Source organism: Eumetopias jubatus, unplaced genomic scaffold (genome assembly GCF_037043125.1).
Source record: "Eumetopias jubatus isolate StellerSeaLion01/CBP00866 unplaced genomic scaffold, mEumJub1_p1.0 scaffold_5, whole genome shotgun sequence".
NCBI classification, from domain to species: Eukaryota; Metazoa; Chordata; class Mammalia; order Carnivora; family Otariidae; genus Eumetopias; species Eumetopias jubatus.
This window is the reverse complement of record NW_028274811.1, coordinates 42,467,823-42,490,194: the sequence shown is the minus strand read 5'-3', so window position 1 is coordinate 42,490,194 and position 22,372 is coordinate 42,467,823. Positions and strand designations below refer to the sequence as shown.

The 22,372-nt window shown below is 34.8% G+C and overlaps 1 protein-coding gene across 3 annotated transcripts in view; it reads right to left on the bottom strand.

The window, feature by feature from the left end:
- Positions 1-22,372, bottom strand: part of GPBP1 (GC-rich promoter binding protein 1) — a 68,791-nt gene that overhangs the window by 2,122 nt on the left and 44,297 nt on the right. For 2 of the 3 annotated variants that reach the window (XM_028119041.2, XM_028119040.2), the window contains 7 exons: positions 21,561-21,627; positions 20,460-20,519; positions 12,654-12,838; positions 11,923-12,063; positions 10,448-10,615; positions 9,818-10,005; positions 3,047-3,149 (listed from right to left, as the gene is read on the bottom strand). In XM_028119041.2, the coding sequence (XP_027974842.1) occupies positions 3,047-3,149; positions 9,818-10,005; positions 10,448-10,615; positions 11,923-12,063; positions 12,654-12,838; positions 20,460-20,519; positions 21,561-21,627 (912 nt within the window). The remainder of the gene's footprint in view (positions 1-3,046; positions 3,150-9,817; positions 10,006-10,447; positions 10,616-11,922; positions 12,064-12,653; positions 12,839-20,459; positions 20,520-21,560; positions 21,628-22,372) is intronic. The other variant, XM_028119042.2, reaches the window with a different exon arrangement.

Genomic DNA, 22,372 nt, shown 5'->3' with positions numbered 1-22,372 from the left:
CCCTTCACTTTGAACAAATGACTTCATACCACCTTTACCGAGAAGAACCAAAGCCCATGTATGTATCCCCTGGTGTTCTCAGCCACTGTGATGATTACAAATACACCTTGACCCTTTCTTAAAGGTACACCTTTACCATCCCCCAAAGTTCTATCCTTGCTTTTCAAATACTTATCATCAGTGCTGCCTCATCTTTCCACAGCCTGAAATCAGCTGGAGAACTTTGATTTTTAAAATAGGGGGAGAAAATCTTTTAAAAAAAGAAAAAACCCAAATCTTTTTTCTATTTTCTCTAAATGTCTGCACTGTTCCCACAAACATCTAACTTAGCATGTTCTTTTTAAAAGCCTCCTAAAAAACCAGCTCCTCCTTTACTCCTGTTTATAATGATACAATTATCAGCTCATAGGTTAACAAACTGGTAAATCCATACAAAGGACTACTACTCACCAAACACGGGTCCGTTTCAAAAGCATAAAAGCAGCCAAATCTACAACTATACAGTACTTGGTTCAATTACTGAAACATTCCAGAGGCAAATTATGGTGACAGAACACAAGTCAATGTCTGCCAGGGACTGCAGCTGGGAGTAGAATTGAATACCAAGGGGGATGATGGTTATACATCTGTCATCTGTCAAAACTCATCCCACTCTGCACTTAAAGTCAACGTTTTTATGTAAAATACACAGTATTAAAAAAAAGACCAAAAAATCCCTTAAAACTGTTACCCATCATTAGCTTCACAACCATGTTACGAAAAATAACATGGTTCACTAAGAACTTCTGAATAAAAAATTTAAAGTGGGAAGAAATATGATATTGGAAAAGAAGTAAAATTATCTGTTCACAGATAACATGACCTTATATGTAGAACACCCTAAAGATTCCACACAAGAACTGAGAATATAGCAAAGCTGCACAATGAAGATCAACACACACGTCAGTTATGCTTCTGTAACAATGAATAATCCGAAAAGGAAATAAGAAAATTCTATTTACCATAGTATTAAAAAGAATAAACACTTAGAAATAAATAAGGAATAAACAACCAAAAGGGGCCAAAAATTTCTACAATGCAACTATAAGTCACTGCTGAAAAAATTTAAAAAACACCAATATATGTAAAGACAGTCCATACTCCTGGATTAAAAGCCTTATTATTAGGATGTGAATATTACATCCAAAGCAATCTACAGATGAAATGCAATCCCTATCAAAATCCCAAAGGTTATTTTCTGCATAAGTAGAAAAACCCATCCTAAAATTCATATGGAATCTCAAAGGATTCCAAATAGCCAAAACAGCTTTTAAAAACAACTAAGTTGGAAGTTTCATGCTTCCTGGTCTCTAAACATTTCAGAGTTGAAGTCATCAAGACAATGTGGTACTGGCAAAAAATCAAACAGAAAAGACCAGTGGATAGAAAGCCCAGAAATAAACCCTTGCATATACAGGTGATCCCTGAACAATACAAGGGTTAGAGGCACCAACCCGCCTCCTCCACCCCATGGAGTCGAAAATCCATGCTTTTCTTTTGACTTCCCCAAAACTTAATTACTAACAGTCTACTGTTGACTAGGAAGCCTTACAGATAACAGAAAGGCAATTAATATATATTTTGTATGTTATATATATTATATACAGTATTCTTACAATACAGGTAAAAAAATGAAAATGTTAAGACAATCATGAGAAAATACAGGTACAGTACTACAATCATAAGAGAAAATACAGGCACAGTACTGTAAAAAAATCTGTATCTAAGTAGACTCATGCAGTTGAGATCTGTGTTCTTCAAGGAGCAACTGCATACTCAAATGATTTTTGACAAAGTTTTGACAGATTATATCCAAAGGAATGAAGGCAGGTCCTTACAACACAAAAACTCAAATGGATCAAAGACTTAAACGTAAGAACCAAAACTATGGAACACCGAGAAGAAAACACAGGGGAAAGCTTCATGACATTCAGTTTGGCAACATTTCTGGAATATGACAGTAATAGTAAGGGGACCTAAGAAAAAAAAATAGGTAAACACGACGTCATCAAAAATTTGAAACTTTCATGTATCAAAGAATATAATCAAAAGAGTAAAAAGGCTATCTATGGAATGTGAGAAAGTATTTGTAAATCATGTAGGAGTTAAAATCCACAATACATAAAGAAGTACAACCACCGGATTAAAAATGGGCGAAGTACTTGAATACAACGTTTCTCCAAAGAGGATACACAAATGGCCATGCTCAATATCACTAACCAATACTGAAGTGCAAATTAAAACGACAATGAGATAACCACTTGGGAACCATTAGAATAGCTACTATCGAAAAATTAATGAATACTTGAGCACCACTGGTGAGAATGTAAAATGGTGCAGCTACTGTGGAAAAATGGTATGGTGGTTCCTCAAAAAGTTTAACACAGATAACCGTATGATCCATCAATTCTAATTCTATCAAACATTTCCTACTACTCTTTCAAAAAAGAAACTATGGAGACAAAAAACAAGATGTTTCAGAACTTGAAATATTCTTATGCAAGGAAAAGGATAAAAGGTGAAGTTATTTGGGAAGCTACTGATGTTTTTTACTTATCCCCATACTATTTAAAAAAAAAAAAAAAAAAGTCAGGGCGCCTGGGTGGCTCAGTCGTTAAGCGTCTGCCTTTGGCTCAGGTCATGATCCCAGGGTCCTGGGATCGAGCCCCGCATCGGGCTCCCTGCTCAGTGGGAAGCCTGCTTCTTCCTCTTCCACTCCCCCTGCTTATGTTCCCTCTCTCGCTGTGTCTCTGTCAAATAAAATCTTTAAAAAAAAAAAAAAAAAGTCTGGAACATGATAAATTATAGACATATTATTATACTAATTCCTAAGCACTGCAGACTAGTTTAAAACAAAGCCAATTCTGACATATACTGTGATGTCTAATAAATTCCTAAAGAGAAAGGTATAAAAACCTCCCTTCCCTTAAAAAATGCTTAGTGTAATATGTTGTTCTGATTAAGGAAGGCAATTTAAGGTGAACCTGTATGATCCAGGTCTTCTCACCTGTTCACTAATAACTTGGAATTCTCTCATTTCATCCTCAGTTAAGGGAGCACATGTTTCATCATTCTCACTGTCTTCTTGCCAGCCCATCTCCTTTAACAATCTGAAAAGAAGGTAGGTAATAGGAAATAGGTAAATTCAGAGCTTCACCCAAGTAGGATAATACCATTTACATCGTGTGCAAGAAAACACCATCCAGATCCATTATACAAAGTCCTCGAGACAAAAGAACTTGTTGGGGCGCCTGGGTGGCTCAGTCGTTAAGCGTCTGCTATCGGCTCAGGTCATGGTCCCAGGGTCCCCACATGTGCTCCCTGCTCGGCAGGAAGCCTGCTTCTCCCTCTCCCATTCCCCTGCTTGTGTTCCCTCCCTCACTGTGTCTCCCTCTGTCAAATAAATAAATAAAATCTTTAAAAAAAAAATTGTTTACTCTAATGCTTTCAATCTTTCTGAAAATGAAAAGTTAGTTAGATAAGATTAAGAATGAACCGTGCAATTGCTTTAACTTTGTTGTCAGAGGTTCTCCAGGCTGGAAATTTGCAAAAGGGTCTCTAGCTCAGAAACTGGAAAAAAAAAAATTGTTAAAAACTTAAACTAAAAGTAAAAGCAATAGTCCTCCTGGTGTTCTTTAATATCATCACAATCTATCATATTCTTAGCTACTCATTAGGTTTTTTACTTTGAAAAGGCTGAGCTATCTTACCCGCTACCTTGCATTTTATAGTGTATTTACCTGTTGATATCACCTTCTACGTGTATGCCAGTCATCAACCTCAACACATATTTCAATGTGAAAGGAGCATTGTGTTCTACAGTAACAGAAAGACCACTTTTTTAAAAGCTCTTAACTAGGATCTAAGTAAGTAAAATAAATGTGGTTATTCTGTTTTCCTTCCATCCTAGGCAAAGAGAGCTTAAAAAAAAAAAAAAAATCAGCAGGGAACCAATGACTTTTCTCCAGTCAAGCAAATATGAAAATCAGTCATAGCTGATACATTTGACAACTATTCAAGGTTTGTTTCTTATACAGCCACATATATTATACTGGTCTGTCTGTATTGGTTTTTTAATAATTATCTCTCTTAAGTATTTGTTATTTTATTTATACCTACTCATCTTTCAACTTGAGCCTGCCACAAAGGTCTTGTACCTTTTCAAATAATCTCACAGAGTATCAGTGCTCAGAGAATCTGAATAAAATTTAACACAACACCCATATTTTACATATAAAGAATCAAGATGATGTAAGTAAAATAACTTGCCTACTTGATGGCAAAGAAGCAAAGAGAATTCTGTTTTCTCCTTCTGAGTTAGTTTATATTGCAACAAACCCTTTAGATCAAAATGTCACAAATCGTTGTCAATTACTATTTCTCTCATTCCTTTTAATCATTTAACACTTCTTTTCCAACACACTGTCTTCACTCTTTTAACCTAGACAGCTTCTTATGGAATGGCATTTCCATTCCCAATGCCACCTAGTTCAGAGTCTAGAGACCTAGACTGATAAAACAATCTTATTTTTGCTAGATCCTTTCTTGTTTCACTATTAAAAACTGAATGTTAACTAAACAATAATGCAAATGAAACAAATTATTTTAAACTGTATAGAAGACAAGCATTTCTAAATGTCCAATCTCATACCTTTCCCTTTCCTTCCAGTAGGTGTAACAGTTAACTGTTTCTGGAATAGCTTTCAAAACAAGTACTTTGCCCCACAGTTAGTAATATCACTGTGACAGTGATCTGTATCTTTGTTTTTTTCATTAGCATTTCTCCTCATTCTCTCAAACTATTACCAAGTCACCCATACACCTTACACTTTCACAATACCCTCTAAGTGTTTCCAATTGCTTCCCACTTCCTAAAGAACTCATTAACTTTAACACCATGACCACAAATTCAAATTTCTTACATTAGAAAAAGCATAAGTTTAGAAGCAGAGGACTTCCTACTCTATCACACACAGGTATATAAGCCAAAGGCAAATTCCTTCACTTCCCTGAGCGATTTCTTCAAATGAAGAAGCTTGAATAGATCTCGAAGGCCCTGCCTCTTCAATGTCATCTCTAATTCTATTAAGGACTACATACTCCCTCAAGACACCTCACTCACTGCCCCTAAAACAAACTAGGTATGTATTCAACCCTAAATATCCCTTTCACACCCCCTTGTCCTATTAATGTCTCACCTTTAAAGATTTAATTTAGCTCTGAATTACTCCTTCTGACTGGTACTCAAGCCATGAGATCTATCCCAAACTCCCTTGAATTTCTCTGGCACTCATTTGATGCTTTCAACAACTACCCCCCCCCGCCCCACCTGCTTAACGTTCAGGCTATCCTCACTATCATGGTAATACACTGAAACTTGACAACAAAACTAAGAATATATGTTTTTAATATTTTATATGTTTCATTATTTTTCATTTTAAATTTGTTTACACATGTGAACTAAGAACTGTCATCCTTGAGAACTGTATCACTGACACCTGATTTGTTAAATTCAACCTATGCAAGTACTTAATATGCACGTAACTTAAGAATCACAAAGTTTACAAGAAATCTGAAGCCAGGGAAAAGAAATATCACTCCATTTTCAGAGAAATAAAACCTAAAATCTAAAAGAAGACATTAACTTTGTTACCTCAAAAAAAAAAAAGTATTAATATGTATCTGTAGAACACCTAGAAACATACACTATACAAAGCAGAAAGAAAACTCAAGCTAAGAAATTTAAATTAAAATGGTTCCCAAGTAATAACACATTTACTTCCTCTTTTTATTGACTTGGGATCCTTTTTAGCAAATGCAACATTTCCACAAAATAATATACAGTCTTTAAAACAGAACAAAACAAAGACATATATAATGAAATATTCATTCAGGTAGTCATCACTGATAATCTCTTTATGCAGCATGGGTTCCCCACCAACCATCCTAGAGTTTATTCCAATTCTGGATCTCCTCTTCTTGCTCTATTTGGCTTAGTTCCTAAATCCTATTCTCTCAATTTTCTCATGTTACTCGTCAGCAGAGGACCAAACTCTGTCAAGGTATGGAAAGTCAAGTCTCTCTTCCCTGCATCTTCATGAACCAAAGAAGAAACCACCAAAATGCTTTCTACACTATATCTGCAGATGAAGAAATAATAACATTAAATCATTCATTGTAGGTACTGGGGTTATAAGAATATTTTCTAAGTAACTGTGGCTCAACCTTCTTTTGCCACAAAATATTGAAGGCAAATAAAAAAAAAGGTACTGAAGTTCTGACTCTACTATTAAGTTTCAACTTTTACTACAGCCTTAACAGTTTCTACAAGTAAATTAATTATCTTTATTCTTTTATTGCCTATGCTGTATCTCCCTAAAAAAGAATTCATCTTTTACTATCATTAGAACACATGCTTTGTACACTTTCTCTGCACAAGACTTGTTCTCTTGTATCAACTGCCTGACTAGAAATATGTAAATGACTACTGGTGAGAATGGGAACTGGAAAAACATCTTTGGGTACTAACGTGGCAGAATCTGATTAATCATGTGTGCGATATGACCAATCAACTTCATTCCCAGTAGTCTGTTTTATACACACTTACACAAATGTTTAAGGATATAAATACAAGGATATTCACATGGGCACTTTTAAGATTTTATTTATTTACTTTGAAAGAGAAAAAGAGTGAAAGCAGGGGGAGGGGCAGGGGGAGAGAAAGAATCTCGAGCAAACTCCATGCTGACCACAGAATGCGACAAGTGGCTTGATCTCACGACCCTGAGATCATGATCTGAGCCAAAATCAAGAGTCAGACACTGAACTAACTGAGGTACCCAGATGCCTCACATGAACGCTACTTGTAAAAAAGAAACACAGGGAAGGAGATCCCTGATCAGTAGGTAAATAGTTTCATGAATTATATCCATACTACAGAATAGTAGCTTCAAAGGAGGTATACAATATTTCTACTAGAATGGGAAAAAATACTGAAATGTCTACTTACACCTATCTTTTCAAATAGGAGTTTCTGCACGTATGACATTGCAACCATTACTTGGCCTATGATCAGAGTCACAAGTCATAAACTGTATCATGAGGTAAAGGGAATCCTACCTTTTGGGTGGGAATAAAGTGTGGTTACTGATCCATTCATACTAAATGCATAGTAACAAAATACAGTTTGCCCAAACAAGTAAATTTAAAGATATTACCTAGTTAAGTTAGCTTAAAATTAATTTAGTTAAATTAACTCTCATTAAATGGGCATTCACATTTATCATCCACCCAATAAATTATTTTAGGTAAAAGGAAGTCCAAGTTGGTATAGGAGGATTACAAAATTAAAACAAATGCCTATATTCTCATATACAATAGTTATAGCCACATCTAAAAAGAGCAAGACATGATCTGGTAAAGAGCAACAAAAACCATCATGGAGATAAAGAATAATGTATGAATTGGGTCAGAAAGACAAAGATTTAAAGGGGTCTTTAATATAAATTTTTAAAAGTTATTCCCCAGTGGGTATAAGCCTATGTCCCCACTGTCTTAGAATTAAATGAAGTTCTAAGAGAAATGGCATGAAACTAAACAGAAAGTCAAGTCAACCACCCAGGCTGTTAAGAAGTATCACTCCACACTGAGCATGGTCCTAAAGGATGTTTAAAAAAAATTTTTTTTAAGATTTTATTTATTTATCAGAGAGAGAGAACACAAACAGGGGGAGCGGCAGGCAGAGGGAGAAGCAGGCTCCCCCCTGAGCAAGGAGTCCTGACATGGGACTCGATCCCAGGGCCCTGGGATCATGACCCGAGGCGAAATAGGACTCAACGACCCAGGCATCTCAGGAGGTAAAAATTTTTAATGGAAAAACAATTCAGTTTACACAAAGCAATTACAGGGTAATGTATGACAATATAACTGTATATTTTATTGCTTTAGTAGTTACACTGAAAAACTGCATAAATATGTATGGAATAAAGCCTATAAAAATGAAAACTATAAGGGCATCTAGGTGGCTCAGTCGGTTAAGCATCCACCTTCAGCTCAGGTCAGGATCTTAGGATCCTGGGATTAAGCCCCCACATAGGGCTCCCTGCTTAAAGGGGAGTCTGCTTCTCTCTCTCCCTCTGCCCCTCTTCCAGCTCATGCTCTCTCTCCCCCTCTCAAATAAATAAGATCTTCAATAGAAAAAAAGAAAATTAATACTAGTATATATGGTAGAGAGCGTAAGTTTTGGTGCCGTAATTTCTCCCTTCATGGTGTTTGAGTTAAATCAGCTTAAGTGTATCTCTGTACCACAATTTAAGCTTCAATAAAAGTCTGCTTAATTAAAACAACAACAACAAAATCAAAAGGAATTAAGCAGAAGTCCTTAAGTCCTTCATTTACTAATGCTGAACCCTGTGGTTTATTTTAAGATCACATGAAGGGTTATTTCTACAAAATACCTGCTCTTACCTCTACAATCCTAGAAGAAAACATAAAAGTTCACTCTAGACTTCAATACTCTTCAATTCTTAAACTTAAGAGTTCCCTATTTAAAAACTGTTTAAAGACTGTAATAATGGAAGCACAAAGCGCTCTTCAAAGTTTGAAAAAAAAAAAAAAATCACATATTGAGACAATTGTATATCCACATGGAAGAGGATTAATTTCGACCCCTATACCTCACACCATGAACAAAACGTGCAAAAAGGAATAAAGGGGAAAAAAACTGATAAAATGACTTCACCAAATTTAAAGTTTTTATATTTCAAAGGGCACCACTGAAAAAATGAAAAAACAACTCAGAATGGGAAAAAATATCTGCAAATTATATGATTATGGACTTATATTAAAAAAATATATACAGAACTTATACAATTCAGTAAGACAAATAATACAATTTAATAATGGGCAATGAATTTCAACAGGTATTTCTCCACAGAAGACATACAAATGGCTAACAAGTACTTGAAAAGATACTCAACACGGTCAACACTGATTTTTAAGTGAAATGCATTATTAAAAACCACAAAAAGATACTTTATATCCATTAGAATGGCTAAATCAAAGACAGATGGTAAAAGGTGTTGGTGAAAATATGCAGAAACTGGAAGCTTCATATATTGTTGATGAGAATGTAAAATGGTACTGTCATTTTGGAAAATAGTTTGGCAGTCTCAAACTGTTAAGCTTATATGTCCTAGCAATTCCACTCCTGATATCCACCCACCAAAAGAACGAAAAACATGTCCATACAAAAAGTTAGACATGAATGTTCCTACAGTAGCATTATCCAGAATACTCACCAAATACAAACTCAATACCCATCAAAACTGATGAACAAAATGTGAAAGAGCCATACAGTGCACTGTTAATAACGATACACAAGGTAGTGACACACTCTACAACATGAATCTTGAAAGCATTATGCTAAGTGAAAGAAGCCAGACATAAAACACCAATATATGATTCTATGTATATAAAATATCCAGCAAAGGCAAGTCTATAAAGAAAACAGATTAGTAGTTACCTAAGACATAGAGGAAAATGGAGAAATAAATGCAAATGAGCACAAGGTTTCTTTTAAGGGAGATAGAAATGTAAAATCAGAATGTGAAGACAGTTGCACAGCTCTCAATATACCAAAAATCATTAACTGAACACTTAAAATAGGGGAAATTTGTGGTAAACAGCTCAATAAAACTGTTAAATCACATTTCTATACTAATATTAAAATCCTGGATGTAAAACATGCAGAGAAAAAAATGTAAAAATAAATACTAACCTGTGTTCTGCCTCAAGTGAACTGGAAAGAACATCGGTTTGTGGGAAGGTTGAAGACCGAATGATCTGCTGAGAAATTACAGAGGCATTGCCATTCTCCTGTGGAATTTCATTTTCATCAAAGTTTCGGTTTATATCCCTTTCTTGGTGAGTACTATTGCTGTTATGCAAATTAAATGAATCCTCATCCTGATTTTTAGGGAGTTAAAAAAAAAAAAGAATGAGTTAGAGAATATAGCTGTTGAAAACTTTAAATAGATTCTGGTTAGATTTCCACATAGTAACTAAGTATTATAATCATTAAATTCAGGAGACCTTCTCAGAAGGTATAAAATTAAGCTGTGAAGGATACCCACGGCTTTCCGACTCTATGTCTTCACATTTATTCAACAAACGCCATCAAAAGGATGAAAGTAGGCAAGACGGGACAACAGAGAAGAAAACATCATTTTGCATAGAACAACAGAATGATAAAAATTTATACAAAGAGTAAACTAGCCTTGCTTTCAGGGAGATGACTTTTTTTTTTTTTTTAACAGAGATGACTATTTTGATTAAAGTTTATTCAAAGGTCTTAAATGGTATCTGCCCAAATATTTCAATGATATGTTAATGTCAAACCAAGAGTTACCTTCTCTGAGCCAGCATGACTTTCATCTTCATGTTCCTCTTCTACTCTGTCCCTTTTCAATGCTTTCAAAAATTCACTCTTCTTATCAGTGCGCATACGTGTCAGTTTGGTTAGACGAGGCTGCTGATTAAGTTTGTCAACAGGTGAAGAGGAATTTGAGCGATTACACTAAGAAAAAAATTCAGAAATATTAATAAATACGTAGACAGAATCAATATAAAGTTAACTACCACAACTTCCTATTTCACCCTATTCACAATACAAAATTGATTTTAAAGTCTTATTTTCCTCTCTCCTTGTTTTATTTATCCCACTAAATGAGTAAAATTCTTTTTCTTATCCCATAAAACAATTAAGGTCTGACACTACTAACAACTACTGTTCTAAATTGAGAGCTTAAATATAATTTCATAAAACAGATCGTAAACCTATTTAAATATGCCTATAATACATATAGGACAGAGTTCTAAGGCTCTAATTTAAACAACTCCAATAAAATCTTTTTATAATTATTTACAAACAGATACACAGGGAGTTTATCAGGTAGGATTTCACCAAGGAAAATGTTTGTGGCAGAGCAGGAGGGAGATGGGGAGGGAAATGTACTAGAGTCCCTTTGTTTTTGGTGCTTTGACAGTGGAATACAACAGAAAACAGAATGTTAAAACTCTGTGTCACAGGATTTTTAGCCAAGGAAAACTACCATAATGCCAAACTGTTGGCAATAATGTCTACAGACCATAAGGAATCTAAGCCACTATTACCAGCTGAGAATGCTGGTCCTCTGATCCCAGTTCTAAATTTCTAAATTTACTGGTTTACTAAAAAACAGTAAATGAGGGGCTATGATGTTCCAGTACAGTACACAGGGCAATTTCAAGTGTAGCAACATAGAAACAAATGTCTTTTGACCCTGAAGTAATCAGGGAACTCCCTGGTCCAGAACCTTCAGAAACTTGGTCAAATGACAGAGAGATACTTAAGCTACCAGGCATTCAAAGTCCATAAAATGACAATATTCATCTTTCTCTTCCTCCTCTCCTCTCTGGCCCCTTGAGTGTTAACACTGATAAAATGTCTATCATCCCCAAAAGATTATATGATACAAATCCTCATTTTTAGTCAAGGTTCAATCTTACAGCATAGCATAACTATCACAAATGTCAAAATTGCAATTGTCATAATTCTTTTAAAAATTTGTACTTGTGGCTGATTGTTACGTGGGCATTTCATTGTATTATTTTCTCTACATTTTAGGATACTTGGGAATTTTGTTTAAAAATATTTAAATTATTCCTACTTAAAAGTGCAAAAATGATTAGCAAAGATCAAAGTATCTCAAGCAAGTCTTCCGAAAGAACGGAAATACCTCATTTTAATATATTCATTTAATGAATCTATGCCTTCAGCCTGTTAATTAAATTATCATGATTAAAATATGCTGCATTCCTCAGGAATAATTCCAGATGACATACCTCTTTCACTGAAGTTGTTGATGGACTAAAATTCTTGGCAGTTGATTTAAAAGCATTGAAGTTGCCAACACCATATGTAGACTCATGAGGGAAAGAAGTCCCAACTTTATTTTCTTTAGTTTGGCTTTTCCATTGTGTAGGCTAAAGAAAAACATACAAACATTAATGTGTTTCAAAAACAGATTATACGGAGAATAACAAAGTGAACCCTATAAAATAAAAATGACTACATGCAACTCATAATGCAATTATTTTTGTATTACATCTTAATCATTCCTACATATTTCTCTTTTATCTTTTCCTACAAATAAAATCAAAGGCTGGCATTCAGATAAAAACATCTGGCTGCAATGCTATTTTTTCAAAGTTTTATCAACCTAAAGTTAGGTTTGCTTTATCAAAAAACACAAGCAGGAGCTCCAAAAACAAAACTGAACACCAAGGAAACGACACTATATATTATTAAGCATATATATCATAGATTCATCTGGCAAAACGAAATTTTAGATTCCATTTACTACTAGTGAAACAAGAAAACATATACATGGACAAACACACCATTTAAAAGGTAACTAAAATTAATGACACACAATGAGCCAACTCTTCCCACTTAAAAGTCAGTGCCCCACCAACAACGCTCTCACTTTGGTGTAAAATTTTTAACATTCTTTTCCTAAGTAACTCAAATTAGTACCAACTTAAAACTTGCATTTTAACAATTTAGAACTTACTTTTGTAGGTGGAGCAGCAGGTTTAGGGACTAAGCCTTTATAAACACTTGGACCAGTCCCGTTCTTAACTGGTTGTGATTGAAGATTTCCTACCATTGGGAATCCAGATAGCTGTAAGTCTTTTGTATTACCTTTCTTAATGACCAGCATCCTTGGAGCTCTAGATTTAGGATTCGGAGGATATTCTGCATAAATAAAGCACAAGCAAGAGTTACACACAGCTTAAATTTTAGCATAAAATTAAATCACCCAAAATACAGCATATTCCAAACCTTGATTATATTTAAAAATAATAGCTGCTTCCTGGGTAAAATAATTAAGCTAAATAAGTATGAGCTATATTCCTGCTTCAGAAATAAAAGCTACAACATAATCAAACAGAATATAGCAAGAACTGAGCAATGTCAAGTAATACAGATGATTTCAGCTCAACAGTGGCCTAGAATATTAACTATGACCAAATCAAGATTAATCTACACTCTAACATATTTTTATTTTTGAAATGCAAATTTCACCCTAGTCGTGCCTAAGACTTGGAAGATAAAAGTACATTATATTTTTGCCTTTTCCATTTTAAAAAGACATTTTCCCTAATTCCTTCTCATTCTTATCTCACTTATATAGTTATTACCAATAAACAAGAAACTACAGTCCCTCTATTTCTAAATTTCTACTAAAGTTATGACTAACAGAAAATAGAATTCTATTTTCACAATACCAAGTCATTCAAATATTTATTGGCCATCTAACTACAATGAAGGCATTATGCAAAAGTTACGGGGCAACGAATTCAATCCTTCTCAAGATAGTACTTTGAATAGCTGCTAACTCAAAGCGTTTTTCTCAAGAAAACTGCAGTTGTTAAAATATGAAAAACTGCCCACAGTTTAGTTTATGTATACCCCTAGAGTTTAGTTAGTGTAGGTGTTACACGTGAGCATGTTCACAATTACTGTGGTGAAGTGTTTCCTCCCTTACAAAAATTCTCAAAGTATCAGTTTCATAGTTGGAGAGCTTAGAGTAAAAGAAATGAACTTAAGGGGAGAAAGCTTAGAAAATCTAAATCAAAATTAGCATAATGAGTTGCCTACATGTTTGTGAGGATGCCCAACCTCAAAAAACTAAACAAACTTTCTACTAAATCATCTCAAAAACTAAACTACACAAGGATTTGGAGGGACATGAAGGTAGTCTCAAAGTTTATCGGAGACTTCAAACTCCTCAAAATATACAGCTGGTACGATGCTTCATTTATTTTAATGGTGAAGTACAAAAGAACAAGGACCTAGAGCAAACAGCAATCTTTGCACAGGTTAAACATATGGCTCACCTACTAAGGCAAACATTCCAACTTCTTGGAGGCCTTAAAAGACCTAAGAAATAAAGGCTAAGAAAGAAATCTTCAGGCACACAACACAGAAATTAAATAAGCAATATACAGCTTTTCTAAAGAACATACAAATTAAGTCAACAAAACAAAAATTAAGGATAAAGATCTCAAACACAGGTGAAAGAAGAATGCTAGAAATAGCACTAAACAATTTAAGTTTTGCAATTATTACTTCTGGTAAACAGATGATGACAGCGTGAATAAAATTGTAAAAAAAAAAAGATAAATTAGCAATTCTTAAAATTCAAATTTAAGAGAAATTCTTAACAGCCTGGTATCCAAATTCTAAATGAAAGTCAGGAATCTGGAATGAACGGTGCTGGGAAATGCAAACGGTATTAAGTTTGCAAGGTCTCAGAGAAATTCAAGTATTGAAGCAGAGGACATTTCTATCAGTACACCACAATTAAAGAAATTCAAACATGACTGATAAGCACTTCCAGTTCAATATGGCCCATTAAGCACACATTTATCTTCTTTACCTTATAGTAGGTCCTTATGTTAAAATTACTATAATGAGGGAAGAAAACAAATACAACAGGAAAAGGGTCATCTGCAAGAGATGGTATCAACCCCACACTTCTAGAGAAAGAAAGAAAGAAAAAAACTTTAGCGTATCCACAAAGGAACCTAACAGCTGAGGATGGGACTAATCAACCTTACAAAATCTTGGATTATAAACAGGACTTGAAAAAAACCATACATGGCAGAGGGAAGAAGTGAAACTTTTGTTCAAAGACCAACCACTAAGAAAAGATCCCTACTAAAAGAAATCCTAAACAATGTACCACAGGCAGAAGGAAAATGATCCCACATGGAAGGCTGAAGGTTTGAGGAAAAAAAAAATATTTTGTGCATAAACAATCAAAATTAAAAGTCAAAGAGAAAGAGAATAGATAAGCAAAACAGGTATATTATCTTTAAGCCTCAACATAGTTCCTGACTACAAAATTCATTTTCCTAAATTTGGATTCTTAGACATCTAGAGCAAGAAATATTCTGGCTTCTTCCTCAAAAAGGCCTTCAGTGCAAAGATAGAACACTCTATAAAAAAAGAACGTGAAGGGACGCCTGACTGGCTCAGTCAGTAGAGCATGCAACTCTTGATCTCAGAGTCATGAGTTCAAGCCCCACGTTAGGTGTGAAGTGTACTTAAAAAAAAAAAAAAAAGAAGAAGAAAGGTGAAGCATAAGAAATAAATCATAGAAGACTAAGCAGCAAAGTAAAAGATGATAAAGGTACCTAAAGGAAGATGATAGGGTTTGAGAGGGAAAAGCAGCAGACATGGTGCTAATGCATTGATCAGGCATTCATATTCAAATATTAGAGTACAGGTTAAGAACATGTACTGTGTACCAAATTTATAGAATCTTGCTCCAATCTTATGAACTCTCTCATCTATAAAGTGAAAAACAAAAGTTCCTGTCACAGAGTTACTGTGAAAAGTTTTTAAAAAAAAATACTAAAAAAAATGTCCAAAAAAGTCAAATACTATCCCCAATACGCTTCCAATTATATTTCAATATTGTATCAAATTTTAGGTTGATTTAACATTATGGAAAATGAGAAAAATTGTGACAGACTAACTTATGTCCTGTGCAACTGTCCTGAATAAAATGAGCCTGACCATTTAAAAATAAGAAAGTGGGGGTGCCTGGGTGGCTCAGTCAGTTAAGCATCCAACTCTTGATTTCAGTTCAAGTCATGATCTCAGGCTCCCGGGACAGAGCCCCTCCTCAGGCTCTGAGCTCAGGAGTCGGCTTAGATTGTCTCCCTCTCCCCACTTGCACGCTCCCTCTCTCAAAATAAATAAAAATAAAAACGAGAACGTGTTCTTAGCAGCAATCATTACATAAATGTAAAGGGTGATGGCAGCACTAATTGCCAAACTTAATTTGAGTCTTTTATATTTACATTCACTTTATATTACGGTTGACCCTTGAATAACAAGGTTTGAACTGCACCAGTCCACCTATATGCAGGTTTTTTTCCCGATAAATAAAAGTACAATTTTCTATTCCTTATGGTTTTCTTACTGTTTTCTTTTCTCTAGCTTACTTTAAGAATATATAATACATGTCATATACAAAATATGTGTTAATCGCCTGTGCTAACAGTAAGGCTTCCAAACAACAATAACTATTTGAAGTTTTTTGGGGGGGGGGGGTCAAAAGTTATACATGGATTTTCAACTGAAGGGACATTAAGGCCCCCAACTCCTGCATTGTCCAAAGGTCAACTGTTCTTACAAACGTGTTCATTTGTAAGAGAATCTGTTCAGATTCTCTCTCCAAATTCTCCTGACCTAAATCTTCCAAGTACTGAAGCTGTTGGATTCAAACAGTATCCAATGTCTCCTTCTCTACTTTCGCCATTTACTTTGTCAACTAGTAAACTATATGAAAAAACCCAAACTGCTTATTATTTAAAAGAGAAAATTTACGTACTGGCGAAAGACTTTAACACTTAAATAAAACTAGAAAGTAAGTGCTTCCTTCTGTAAATTACATGACCTTATTATCTCATAAGCAGGTATTCTTTTTAAATGTAAGTTTAAAACATCTGGAGGCAGAGTGCCTGGGTGGCTCAGTTGGTTAACCATCTGCCTCCGGTTCAGGTCAGGATGCAGACTCCCTGCTGAGCAGAAAGTCTGCTTCTCCCTCTGTCCCTTACCCTGCTCAGGATCTCTCTCTCTCCTCCCCTCTTTCTCAAATAAAATCTGAAAAAAAAGAAAACACCTGAAGGCAAATATTGGTTTAAGATTTTCATACCATCATTTTCCACTATCCTCACAAACTGTAATCTAACAGAAACTGACTTTAAATATCCCTTTATTATCTTGTTATTTATGATCTCCCAAGATTTATGAATAGTCTTTTTCCTTAAACACAAAGTCAATGGTGGGAGGAGGATGAGCTCAATTCTTTGGAGAAAAAGTTATAATTAAAATAGTGCCATCTGTAGCACAAAGTAATTTGGTAACATGTATAGTTAAGAGCGGACATCTCAATTTTTCATCCTGTCTTCCACTACTCTTCATGTAGGTATCGTGAATATATTTTCGGATTCAGTCCCTTATTATTTTATTCTGATCTCTCACTTAAAAATTCCTTTTGCTTTTTAATAAGTCTACTAGAATATGCACTGCTTACTAGATTTGAATATAACTTAGCTAACATTCATTACACACCTATAACGTGATCAAGGATTTTATACAACAGATTGATTTTATAGTTAAATATTTTATACAATTTAATATTAACCATGCTTTTCTCATTAAAATTGTGATCATCCTCAGGACACCTGGGTGGCTCACTCAGTTAAGCATCTGCCTATGACTCAGGTCATGATCCTGGGGTCCTGGGATCCAGTCCCACATCGGGCTCCTTGCTCAGCGGGATGTCTGCTTCTCTCTCTGCCTGCTCTGCCTACCACTCCCCCTGCTTGTGCTCGCTGACAAATAAATAAATAAAACCTTAAAAAAAAAAATTTGCGATCCTCATCTCACAGAAAATTCACTCAGATTAAGTCATCTGCCCAAAGTCTAAATAACCATTACGTAAGTAAAAGACCTAATGTCTGGACCCAGGTCTATCGGTTTCCAAAGCAAATACCCTTAACCACTATACTATACTAGTGGAGAAAACGGAAATTAAAGTATTGCTAGGCCATATACTTCAAAATGTTTACCATCCCCAACTAAAAATACTACTAATAGGCCTATAACTAAATGTTCAGAATGAGAAGCCTGTTAAGTGCATACTACCAAGTGAGGTCAAAGTCCACTGTTTTCTGATGCCAAGTTACTGATTTAGGTTCCTTATTATCTTGATCTAAGAAAAGAGGCCATGTGAATGTGTGAACAAAAGCATATAGCCAAATGAAGGGTGAAATACATGTGAATTAAATTTTCACACTAACTTGAAGAGGAAATTTAGTCACATAAGACACAATAATACACAAATATCAAACTCAATCTGTACCACAGCAATTAAGACAATTTCCTATTGTGAACACTAATTTTAATGCAGAAAATTAAAAGTTTCTGATTTATATAAATTGATGCTGTTTTAGGGGCGCCTGGGTGGCTCAGCTGGTTAAGCGACCGCCTTCGGCTCAGGTCATGATCCTGGAGTCCTGAGATCGAGTCCCACATCGGGCTCCCTGCTCAGCAGGGAGTCTGCTTCTCCCTCTGACCCTCCCCCATCTCATGTGCTCTCTCTCTCTCTCAAATAAATAAAATCTTAAAAAAAAAATTTTGATGCTGTTTTAATCTTTTTGGTCTTCAATTTTTTTAAATTTTATGTACAGGGCGCCTAGGTGGCTCAGTTGGTTAAGCGACTGCCTTAGGCTCAGGTCATGATCCTGGAGTCCTGGGATCGAGTCCCACATCGGGCTCCTTGCTCAGCAGGGAGTCTGCTTCTCCCTCTGACCCTCTTCCCTCTCGTGCTCTCTCTCTCTCATTCTCTCTCTCTCAAATAAAATTTTAAAAATAAATTTTATGTACAAATCTGTTTAGATTTATAGTAATGTGAGCCTCAAACAAATGAGATTCACTAACTTATAATTTATGCCAACAGTAGGGGTATGGTGTTTTTCTTTAACAAGATCCCCTACATTACTCACACTTCTCAAAGAATAACAACTTACATGACAAATAAATAATACTTCTAACTCCGACCCACTGAAATTCAACTTGTCAAATTATCTAATAAAATCTTATTAATTTTCCCTTTTCAACCTTGAACATATGTTGGAACACATTTTTCTTCTCGTTGTAAGTTTAACAACTATTTTCATAAAAAATATTAAAGGAAAGTGGAGCCATTTCCACATATAAACTATCAAAAGAATGCTTTTACAAAGACATTCAAGAAGGATTATTCCTTTCTCTTAATTCTGTATAGAAAGTTCATTTAAAAAAAACAACTTATTACTGGTTTTCATCATAATCTAACTCAATATAACATGTCACTCAATCTGTATGCTTTAGGCTACTATATTGGAATTCTCTAGAAAATAACCCATCTTTAAGAAATAGTCACTAATGTGCTTTCAGAAAGCTAAACAAATGAAAATTCTTCATTATCAAATATGAGCAAAAATCAGGAAAGATCAAGTTATCAAGGAACAGACACAAAAATAAAAGCTGAACTGAAGACTATGCTTAAGTTAATTACTAGTGAATGAAATTTTTCATTATTTAGTATCTTAAGTACTAAATGTTAGCTTCTGCCAGTAACATATTGCTGACATAATCATCAACACAAAAATAGCCAGTAGGACTTCTGAAAACACACAAATCAACAGTCACTAATTATGTCTCAAATAGCATACAAACACATACACATCATTTTTTCTCTTTCTCACCTCCCAAATAAATCAGTCACACAACTTTAATATTTTTAAATTGTCACAGGCACACTCAAGTACCTTTTTCTTTTAGTTTTAAATTATTAAGGACGTAGAGATAAATTTAGTAAGCATTAATCTTAGGCACTCAACAACGGTGATCCTAATTAAGATCAAAATAATAAAGAAGTCACAGATAAAAGCTACATGAAGGTGTTTCCGAAAAAGCTAATTAAGTTCTAAGTAAAATTAAACTTATGTAACTGTATTTTAAGCAGGTTAACTACTTTCCCTCAGGTATTTTTTTTTTTTTGCTGATATATTATTGCTTAGACTCTTGCAATTTCTGATCTACAAAAGGACAGTTTCAGGGACAAACTGGTTTGTTTTTTTAATATTTATTACATTTCTGTTATTAAATTTTTACTTACCTGGAAGGAAGTAGCACTAGAAAAGTTCTACTGAAGTCTTTCCTAAAATTCTCTCATGTCTTCCTCAGGAACATTGCTATTTTAAATGTTGCAATGGGGAAACAGTATTTGGGAACCCAGGGGGGAAGTGAGAAAGGAATAGTGAAGTGTAATACAATGAAAACTTCATTGTATTCCTATGGGAAGTACTGGGAATTTAACAGTTAATCAAGCCACAATTAACCATTTTTTTTTCTAATGCAGACACACTTCTTAGTTTACCTAAGGCACAGAAAGAGTACATCTTCCTTTTAAACATCTTTTCAACTAGTGCTCAAAATCCTTAGACCAACCCTGAAACAGCAGAACCAAAATCTTTATATTAATACATTTTATTCTCAATATTTTCAAAGATGTATTTGCCTTTAAATCATTTCTAAAATTATTAAATTAAGCAAGGATCAGTACCAATAGTATCTATAGGTAGTTTTATATGACAAATGCTAACTGACATTGATTTTTAATTTACTTTCATTCTAATCAAATCCAAATTATTCCTAATTTCTTAGAGATTCTATTTAACACCTTCCAGGTGGTTCTATATTCTTAAGCAATCAGCTGTTCCCAGAAAAACTGAATAATAAGGAAACATACCTAAGAGAGGAGCTTGGGAGATTTTTTTGGTTGGGTATGTGTGTGTCTGGGCGTGTAGGCCTGGGGAGAGTGGTAGAAATACTAATTTGCAATACAGAAAAAACAATGCCATTCACATGGTTCTAACAAAAGTGTCTGACCACCCCCACCCCCACCCTCAAAAAGCCCTTAAATAAATCGGGAGATTAAAAGAAAACAAGGTAATTCCCCAGAGTATCACCCCATAAATACAAGAACAGCAGAGGAAGTGGCAAAGTTTAAAATAATGCCTTTGTCATTAGGACTAGTATGCTGTCACAAGCCACAATCCTTTTGTTTTGGTAAGTTGATAATTTTCAATAGGAAAATACAAATGAACATGTGTAGAAGTTCCAAAGTGGATTCATCAGCTTTGAATTTGGCATCAAATAATTTTTCAGATATCAAATCTTCATATTAAAATTTTTCCATTATTTTAAACTTCACTTGAATCTTTAAAAAGCTGTCTGATTTGTACTATGAGTGCAGTTTAATCTGCTGTAAGATGCTATCAAATTAAACTCAGCAGTTTTAATGAAAAGGGAGTCATTACCCAAAAAATGTCATTAAGTTTTGACAATCAAAAAGGCAAATAATTTCAAACATAGATTAGTTCCACAGACAAATTTATACAATTATTTAATACTCTCTATGTATAACCATTTTTGTAAGTAAAAAGATTAATTTTATGTCACAGGATGATTAGAAGTACTTATCTTTCCAGTTAAGTAAGTTTTCAACTGTGAAAAACTAAAAATTAATTTAAACTAAGTTTTTTGTTTCCTTAGATTATCAGGCTGCTCTTGAAATGACATTGATTCATTACATTAACTTACAACCCTTAAAAAAAAACTGAATTCATGACTATACTTAATGGTACTAATACGTGCAAATCAAGTCTTTCCAATCAAACTTTCTATCCCCAATATCCTGTTTTTAAAAGTGCTACCTTTTTATGTAGCTGAGCACTCAAAAACATATTTAAGAGTAAGTTTAATTCTAGCCTATTTATTTTTAAAAACACAAAGAAGTGAAACCTATGAACATTTTATACCCCTCAAAGATAGATTAAAAATTACTTACCCCATACACCTGCAGCTAAAGATTTATTCTGATTTGGTTCTCTCTCATACTCAGGATTTAAAGACGGCTGAAAGAAATTGGAATAAAAAGAATAAAACAAATGTTCACACTGCCCACATATTTTAAAAATAAACCTTTTAGGGGCGCCTGGGTGGCTCAGTTGGTTAAACATCTGCCTTGGGCTCTCAGGTCATGATCTGAGGATCCTGGGATCCAGCCCTATGTCAGGCTCCCTGCCCATGAGCACGCTCTGTCAAATAAATAAATAAAATCTTAAGAAAAAAAAAATAAGTAAACCTTTTAAAAGTAATCTCAAAACCATAACGAAGGGGCACACCCAGGCAGCTCAGTTGGTTGAGCATCCGACTCAGTTTCGGCTTAGGTCATGATCTCATGGGTCCGGGGATAGAGCCCCACGTGGGCCTTGGCATTCAGTGGGCAGTCTGGAGATTCTCTCCCCCTCTACCTACCCCTACCACCCCCCACCAGGCGCACACTTGGGCACGCTCTCTCACATAAATTAAAAAAAAAAAAAAAGCATACTGGGGTGCCTGGGTGGCTCAGTCAGTTAAGTGTCTGCCTTCAGCTCAGGTCATGATCCCAGGGTCCTGGGATCGAGTCCTTGTATCAGGCTCCCAGCACAGCGGGAAGCCTGCTTCTCCCTCTCCCACTCCCTCTGCTTGTGTTCCCTCTCTCACTCTCTGTCAAATAAAATCTTAAAAAAAAAAAGACTAATTATTCATAAACCTTACTTTCAGCTTATTCTGCTAACCATACAAATGGTTACTATCTATTCTTACTTCCCGAGGGAA